Here is a 9,038-nt window from a genome sequence, read left to right as displayed (position 1 = left end):
TGAAGCTAAGAGAAGCATTTGAGCTCCCCAGGGATGCAGGGCCTTCAGTGACAGGGGCTGGGGCCCAAGGACCGTAAGGATGATACCTTCTCAGTAACTGGTGAAAGGACTCACATGCCTGCCCTCCCACCTACCTGCCCTATGTCCCTAAGACAGTGCAGGGTCAAGGAGATGATGCCTACCCGGAGGAATAGTGGGAGATGTTTTTAAGGCTGAAAGCCCTGACTTTGGGGCTCCCAATCATGTAGACATTGTTTTCCTTCTCCATCCGAAGCCAGGCAGACTGCTACAGCTGAGATACACCTGCATTGCTACTGTCCTCCCCTGAGGACAGAGGGCTTTCTGGTTTATTGACACTCGCTGTGCACTGGGAACCGTTCTAAGCTCTTTCTGGTACTGTCTCACTCACTGCGGCAGCCTCACTGACGGACGCCACCTGAGGCTCAGAGAGGTTAACAACTACACAAGGTCACATGGTTAGGAGTGCTAGAGCTGGGTTAGAATCCAAAAAGTCAGAGCTGGAAGCTGGAGCATCTTAGCTCCCCTCACCTGACCACACAGCAAACATGTGCACCACATAGGGGCTGTGGTCTTCGATGACAGGTGCAAAGTTGGGCACCGAGAGGTGGGGCAGCCAGCAAATGGGTGGCAGGGCTGGGCCTGGCATGTGGGGACCCAGGGCCAGGGTCAAGGCCAGACCAGAGAACCAGGTCCTACTAGAGGCAGGGCCTACAGCCCTGCCTGGTCCCCCACTTGGCAGCAGTCAGCAGACACTGTGCTCCCTGAATCATATGTATCTGGTTCCATTTCCGTTCCTAGCCACTCCACCCAGAGCTTCTAAAGGTCACTTTTTTCCCCTCAAATTCAAGTGGCTTGGGAGGCAAAGCCCTAGCTTCCGGTCATGAAGGCACCACCCTTTCTGGTAAGACATTCCCGTGGTTCTCATCACTATGTAATCAGGCCAAGGCACTGAAATGGGCATTTTCCAGTATTCTTTGCTGTACCCAAACCAAACCACCCAGTGACCGAGGCCCAGAGAGATAAGAGCCAGAGGGGACAGGGCACGGTGGGAAAGAGACAGCACACTCCAACTGGGTCCCGGGAGGAAGCAAAGGAAAGAAGCTGTCTACAAAGAGTGAAGCTACCATAGAGCTGTGTCAGGCTGGTGACAGTGGGGCCCTCGCCTTTCCTACACCTGGGAGGGGCACCACCACCTGGAGACTGAGAAGACAGCACAGAAAGGGCCACCAGATGGGGCCTGTGGCTCTGGTGAGTGGAAGGACAAAGGTCAGTGTGAGGCAGCCCTGCAGGGAGGGATCAGGAACAAGTGAGACCTCCCACTTCTCTCCACCCCCACCTCCTGCTAGAGTCCCCCATTGGGAACCAGAGTCAAGAGAGCCCACTGATACAGCCCTCCTGGGGTGTGGAGCGTGAGAAGGGGACAGTGAGTCTGGAGGATCAGACAGGAGCCGTGCAGCACAGGGAAGGACGAGGGGCTTGGGATTGGTATCCGTCTTCTGTGGTCACCACCTCAAACACTTGCTGTGGCTCCCCACCTCCTGCAGAGTAAGGCCTGAGTTCTGAGCCTGGCACTGAGGGCTCTTCACACTCAAGCCGCCTCCCTACCCGGAGAGCTACAGGTGCTCCACACAACCTGTCTGCACAACTCTGCATACAGTAGGTAGATCCCATCATCATCAATATTTTATACGGAAACCGTTTGCCCCAGATGGCACAGCTGCAAGTGGTGGAGCTGGCATATGAACCCAGGTCCCCTGCCACCAATGCTGATGCTGACCCGACCCACTCTGCCGTCCTGCCTCCTCACTGAGGGGTAAGTGCAGGGACAGCAGAACCAGGTGCATGCAGCTCATCTGACCCATGCCTGCTTCACAGAAACGGTCTCAGTAAAGGGCTGACGGGAAGGAGTAAAAAGGAGGGGAGGAAGATGAGCATAACACATGCTGGCCTCTAGGTTCTCATTTTACTCATAGGCGTCAGAGCCAGGGTTTGACTCAAAAACCAGCCAACTGCCCGGCAGGCAGAGCTAGCCTCTGCAGAGCGCTGCCTGCGAGATCCTCTGCCCCTTATTTCCACCCCAACCCAGTGCTGCATCCCTCTCAGAGCACCTGAAATGCCCTCTGCTAATGTCGGCTTGGAGTTAGGCACAGCTTAGAAGGCTCCTGGTAGAATGAAGATGTTACTGGAAAGAGAAACATACTGAGCCAGTGGCATCGAGCTACCTTAGAGCTGTTGAAATGTGTGTGTGTGTGTGTGTGTGTGTGTGTGTGAGAGAGAGAGAGAGAGAGAGAGAGAGACTGAGTTAGCTGAAGGACCCAGGAGCCCAAATACCACCATGAGAGATTTGGGGGAACCTCCCTCAAGGGTGTCCTGGAAGGCAGCACAAGACATGCAGCATGGTGTGGCGAGAAGAGGATTCTAGAGAGGTGGGTTTGGCTCAGGGTGCACCACTGCACGGCTGTGTCTCCAGGGGACTTACTTGCCCCACCTTGACTTCCCTTTGCTCCCTGTAGAAAGAGAGGGGTTGGATGAGACGCTTACATCCTGTTCCAAGACCCTGTGGCCTAAAGGCCCATTACCTTTTATTAGCTGCTGAGACCCCAGAGAGGGGCTCCCTCTGTTCGCACACCCCCATTCCAGCTAGGGCAGAATCATGAGGGCTGCAGAGGACACTGTTCGAATGAGTCCTTGGAGACCCCCTCCACTAGGGTCCCATAATCCCATGCCCATGACTGGCACGCTCCAAGGTGGCCTGTCAGGCTACAGCTGTGTATCCCACCAGCACAGTTAATTCGCCACTGCTGTTCCTGTTCAAGTGACAGCAACTTGAAGCAAAGCAATTAGGATGAAAAAGAGGCCCAGCTGCTTGGGGCCAAAGGAAAATAAACAGACCGGCCCTGTGTGTACTCCACCGCCAAGAGGAGCAATTCTTCACGGAGTGATTACCACTTCCAATTCCAGTCTCTGCCCCTCCACTGAAGGCAGAGAAGTGACCTCAGCTGCTGCTGTTCTCAGATCTCGTTCTTCCCAAAGTGTATGGTGGAATCGGTGGACTTGATAGCTCATCACCTCCTGCTGAGGGTCTCCCCTAATTACCTGGCCCACAAACCCCTGCAGAAATGATACCCTCTACTCTGAGATCTAATAGCCTCTATGAGTTTTTCCTTTGATTGATCGATCACTTCACTCATTCTTCCGACATCCACTGAGCACTGTTCATTCATTCATTCACCCAATATTTATTGAGCCCCTTCAATGTTCTAGTCACCGTTCTGGGATCTGGCTGACCCAGCAATGAACAAACATGGGGCTTGGTTTTAGTAGGAGGAAAAGACACTAAACACATAAAAATATAGCGCAGTAGACAATTCTAGATGCTATGGAGGAAAGCAAAGCAGTAAAGGGGAGGGAGAGAAAAAAGAGGTATATTTTAAAGATTTTATTTATTCATTTATTTTTGAGAGAGGGGAAGGAAAGGAGAAAGAGGAGAGGAACATCAATTGGTTGCTTCCTGCATGCCCCCCTACCCCAGTAACCCAGGCATGTGCCCTGACCGGGTATTGAACCGGTGACTTTTTTCTTTACAGGACAACACTCAACCAACTGAGCCACTCTGGTCAGGGTGGAAGAGATTTTAAGTAGGGTAGTCAGGAAAGGCCTCTGAATGAATAAACAGAGGGGCTCCCTCTGTTCCCATGCCCCCACTCCAGCTAGGACAGAATCATGAGGGCTACAGAGAACACTGTTTGGATGAGTCCTGGGAGACCCCCTCCACTGGGGTCCCATAATCCCATGCCCATGACTGGCAGGCTCCAAGGTGGCCTGTCAGCCCACAGCTGTGGGCTGATATCTGACAAAGGCCTGTAGGAAGTGGGAAGTGAGCCAGGCAGCTAAGTGAGACAGGTGTGCCTGGCACAGGGACACCGAGCGAAGGCCCCGAGGTGGGAGTGTGCCCTGTGTTTGAACTCCAATGAAGGTAGGCTGGATTATGAAAACTTCCCCCACACTTCATGAGAGGGAGGGCCTCAACCAGTCACCAACACCCTCATGACGTGGGCCCTTAGTCTCCTAGCTAGATCCTGAGGCAAAAGAACCCAGGGGAGTGAATTTTCCCATCAGGAGGAGGTAAAGGGTTGGATCCAGGTGAGCAGATGAACCCTAAGAAGAGAACGTGCAGAGAGAAGGGTAACAGAGGGGAATGTTAAGGAGACAGGCAGGAAAACCGTGTCCATCTTGCTTGAGATGTCAGCCAAGCAAGGAGACAGCAAGAGAAAATAAAACATGGGGCCCTGGGTTCAAAGCTGGATTCTGCTACTTCCTAGTTGTGCCTCTTCCAATCGCATAACCTTTGGGTAGTTGGGGTTTTTTATTTTTATTTTTATTTTATTTCTTTTTTAAAGATTTTATTTATCTTCAGAGGGGAAGGAGAGAGGGAGAGAAACATCAATGTGTGGTTGCCTTTTGTGCATCCCCTGCTGGTAGTTAGCCTGCAAGGAACCGGCCTGCAACCCAGGCATGTGCCCTGACTGGAAATCGAACCGCGATCGTCTGGTTCGCAGGCCCGCGCTCAATCCACTGAGCTACGCCAGCCAGGGCTGTTTTTTATTTTTTATCTTTTTATTTTAAGAGGGGAGTGGGAGTATTACTGAGCTGCCTATCACTTAAAATTCTTACAAAGCTTAGATAAGTCACCCATGGGGAAAGCTGTGAATATCACATTATTATGCACAAAAGACAGATCAGAAAAGGCTGCTCTGGCTCAAGGAATGACCAAACCTCAGGGGGCCAGCAGGCCCCCTCTGGGCCGGTCCATGCAGCCAGCTGCAGAAGCTGACAAACACCAAGCTCTGTAGGCCGAGACAGCAAACAAGCCCATGGATCTCGAGACTGCATGTTCAGGGTGGTCAGCACTGGGCTGGGTGGTCAGCACTGGGCTGAGCAGAGAGAGTACTCTGCGCTGCTGAGCCAGCACAAGGAGGGCTGCACGACCTTCCCGGGTCATTTGGGGGCAGAACCGAACAGCTGAGGGTCACGTCATTGTCTAGGGGAGTATACTTTTGTTTCATAGTTCACTGCTGATCAAGGTCCTGACTTTATGAACTTATATGCTGACATGTTAGCTGCGCGTACAAGTATGTATGTGCATGTATGTGGAGATACAAAGGGTTTTAGTCAAGGAGAGAACCAAAGTAGTTATGGTTTTATTGCCCTATAAGACATTAACCAGCTTTATTTCTCACCTTAGCAAACTTATTTATGTCTTTTCCAACTAAATACACAAATCTCTGTCTCTCAAATGCTCCTTTGATAAACCAGTTTTACCATTCTTCTGGGTCCCTGTTCACTGAGTTAAATACATAGATCTTGGACATGCGGTAAAAGAGATTACACTTGGACAAAACCTAGAAGTGAGTGCTCTGCCATGCTTTGGCATGGGCCAGTCCCTCAGCCTCTGCACCTCCCATGTCTCATCTGCCACCGGGAAAAGGTACCTAACTCCCAGGACTGAGGCAGGGCTGCAGTGGGAAGACGGATGTGAAAGTACCTTGTACACCATTAACAGGATGCAAAAGTCAGGATTTATTGTTGTGACTCATCAGATTAGGCTACTCCCGAGCTAGAACCACCCAGGCTTCTGAGGGCAGCATTCTCCGAGGCTTGAGACATAGGTCAGGTGGAAAGGTAGCTAGGGGCAGCCCTGATCCTAGACTCCATGTCCAGGCAGTGCCATGCTGATGCTGCGTTCTCCACTCATGAGGAGGCTGGGATTTCCCATGGGCCTCAGATCCTGGAGGATGGAGACCATTCAGGACCAGTCAGAGAAGTCTGCCCAGGGGCATGGAAAGAATGGACAGGGGTGGGCATCTGATCAGGAACCAGGGTCGGGTATTCTGAAGGAGGGACAAGAGTCTTCATCTAACACCAGGTTCTTAATTAGTGGCCTCTGGAGCATGGGTACTGTCAGGACCTTACCATGTTACTCTGTAGGCGGGAGAGTGCCCCAGCTCAGCTGACGGCACAGTGGGATCACTGCCCTTGCTGTGTGCACACCTGTGTGGCTGTGCGCACACACACTCAGAATGACATCGGTCAGGGGTTCAGTAAGCAGTATGGGTGGCCAAGGTCAGGACCAGCCAACCCTGAGCAGAGAGGGTAGGGACAGAGCCAACAGAAGGAGAAGAGAAAAGGCATTCCAGGCCCAGGGAATAGCAAGAGCAGAGGCTAAGAGGAGAGAATTAACCTGTAGAATGTGGGGGAAGGATAGGATGAGGCAATTAGACCTGGTCAGGATTGGCTCATACCTTGAGTGGCCTGTACCAATGGAAGGGAATAGTCTACTGCCCCTGGGGTGACGAAAAAAATGAGGGGAGGCAAGAGGCTTACAACTGGGTTCTCCCATGCAGATTCATACCCTATAAGGGGGTGAGGAAACCCCTTTTCTCCTCACAGGTTTCTCTCCAGGTTCAGTTCAGTTATTGTCTCTACAAGCCAGCCCAGCCTTGGCCCCACCCCAAATGTCTCCACCCACAGCTGCTCTGCCTCAAAGGCGGGGTCCACAGAGACTCCCCATCTGCTGACCCCTTCCCTCATCTCTCCTCTCCTGGGCCTTCTGAGCTCACACTGTCTCCACCATATGGGCCTCCCTTTCAGCAGCTAATCATCCTGCCTTTCTTCTTCACATAGTATACCCTCCTTCCTGGAATTGCTTATTTTTCCTTTCCCTGTTTACTCTTTGCCCTAATTTTTTCAGTACGTTGTTTTATATTTATATTACATTGTGGGGGTTTTTCTTTTCTTTTTCTTTCTTTCTTTCTTTTTTTTTTTTTGCATGTTGCCTTCAATCCTTTGTGGACCAAGACAGGTATGTGTATATCTTTTGTCGTCCTCTAAATGTTCTGTTAGGATTGAGTTTTTCTGGGCTAAACTCTAAGTTTTGTGGACCTCTGGCTGGCAACTACAAACTACACTAGGGGAAGCAGTGTGCTGGGCACATAGTAGTTGCCTAATTTTTGCCTAGTGATTGGCAGTTTGATTAACATCACTTAATCCACTCCTACCCATGCTCACTTCCTGGCCCACTCACACACAAGCCTAGATGACATCAATTCCTCCCCCCCCACCAACCACCACCACCACTGACATTGTGACCCACCAGCTTTCAGCAATGCCCAAGTAATTTGAGGGCTCAGACCCTAGCATCCTCTTTGCTCCCTGAGTTTCCTGGACATGTTTACACCACCTGACAACATGAGATCTGATCGTCTCAAGCAGGAAGAGAGGAATTCCCCGCTGCTCCAAAGGCCCACCTCACAGACTCAGCCATGACTCAGGGAAAACTCAGGAGGTCGTCCCCTCCTAAAGCCCAGTCCAGGAGTCACAGTTCAGGTGTTGTTGAGGCCACAGGCCCCTGAGCACCAGTAGGCAGCCTCAGGAGAAAGGTCTGCAAGGAGCCGGGCCGTGGGAAGCCTGCCTTTTCCCTGAGCAGCCGCCAGGCACTGCCCTCGATGGCATACAGCAGTGTGAACATGCGGTTGACAGTATAGACGGTGTCACCACGCACCACCGCTGTGAAGAGCGCCCCCTTGCTGTTGACAAACTGTCCGGGCAGCGCCGTCCACTGACCCGTGGCCAGGTTGAAGCAATCGATGGCACAATGTAGAAAGTCGTCGGATGGCCCGTTTCGCACCACGTAGAGGCTGTCGCGGTGGGCCACCATGCAGTGGCCATAGCTCTGAGGACGTCGCAACTCAGCCACCGGCAACCAGGCGTCGGCCCGCACCGTGTACTCCACCACAGCCGTGGTGTCAGCCGGCCGCCACAGACACACGAAGAGGCGACCACATGCCTGGGCGCAGGGCACGCCGGCAGCCGGCTGCGGCAGGTCTGCCACGAAACTCCAGCAGGCCGCGGCCGGGTCGTAGCGCTCCACGGAGCTCATGGGCATCCTTTGGAACTCGCCGCCGATGGCGTATAGGCAGCCATCGAAGCCGGCCAGCGCTGTGTCATAGCGAGGCTGATGCGGGCTGGGGAACTCGCACCAGGTGCCACTCTCAGGGTCGTAGCAGAAGCCCAGTTCCACCACCTCCTTACTGGGACCCCGCACGCCTCCCACGATGTAGAGCTTGTTGCCCAGCGTGGCCACGCCGGCCAGCATTGTGCTGGCCTCCAAGGGCAGCATGGCCAGCGTGCGCCACGCATCCTCCTCCTCGTCCAGATAACACACCGTTCGCGACTGGTCCTCCAAGAAGCCAGGCGCGGGCGTGTGCGTGCTTAAGGCCACGTAGCTGCTGGGCCGCAGCGCCGCCACGTACGCGCGGGCCTCGGGCAGCGCCAGCTCGGTCGCCAGGTCGCGCGTGCCGTCGCGGATGAAGAGCGCGGCGCTGTGGAACACCTCTCGCAGGCCGAAGGCGGCGGCCGCGTCGCACAGCAACGCGCAGTTGTCGGACGTGAGGCTGTGCTCCAGGAAGCGCGCCAGCGCCGGCGCCTGCAGGAAGGCGGCGCACTCCACGGCCTGCAGCAGGTCGTCGGCGGCCTCCAGTGCCGGCCGCTCGCCGCGCAGCACCTGCAGCGTAGTGCGGAAGCCGGCCGGTCTCAGGGCGCCCAGCCGCACCTCGGCCGCGCGCGCCTCCCTCATGCCGGAGCGGAAGAGGCCGCGGAAGAAGCCGCAGTGCTCCACCAACAGGGCCTGGTCGGCCTGGAAGAGCTGGCCACCCACCCACACCTGCACCGGGGTCTCCGGCCCCTGAGGCATGGCGAGCGGGGAGGGCCCAGGCCGTTGCCGCGGGCCTGGATTCAGCGGCCACTGACTCTGGGGCTCCCCCGTAGCAGAAAAAAACTCCCCCCGGATATAAATATCTCCCTGGCTAAAGATAGTATGGCTCATGTGATGTGGTGGCTAGCGGGCTGTATGGTCCTGGGCCCAGAGGGCATCCAGAGATCTTCACGGTCACTCAGTCCCTCAGGGGAAATGATAATAGTGAGCATATACTAGCACCTGCCTGCTGCCTGCTGGGCAC

General features: G+C 54.2%; 1 protein-coding gene across 1 annotated transcript; it reads right to left on the bottom strand.

Annotated features, from left to right (window-relative positions):
* Nucleotides 1–6,785: 6,785 nt before the first annotated feature.
* Nucleotides 6,786–9,038, bottom strand: KBTBD13 (kelch repeat and BTB domain containing 13). The gene has a single exon (XM_037054130.1). The coding sequence runs from the start codon at nt 8,903–8,905 to the stop codon at nt 7,397–7,399; it is 1,509 nt and encodes a 502-aa protein (XP_036910025.1). The 5' UTR covers nt 8,906–9,038; the 3' UTR covers nt 6,786–7,396.

The sequence above is a fragment of the Sturnira hondurensis genome, unplaced genomic scaffold (genome assembly GCF_014824575.4).
Source record: "Sturnira hondurensis isolate 20B ecotype Veracruz unplaced genomic scaffold, ASM1482457v3 Scaffold0008196, whole genome shotgun sequence".
NCBI classification, from domain to species: Eukaryota; Metazoa; Chordata; class Mammalia; order Chiroptera; family Phyllostomidae; genus Sturnira; species Sturnira hondurensis.
Note: the sequence above shows the minus strand (reverse complement) of the source record. Positions and strands in the feature narration are given on the sequence as shown.

What these genes read in the sequence shown, in the direction of transcription:
- KBTBD13 (XM_037054130.1), bottom strand. Translation starts at nt 8,905, where the DNA reads ATGAGCCATACTATCTTTAGCCAGGGAGATATTTATATCCGGGGGGAG.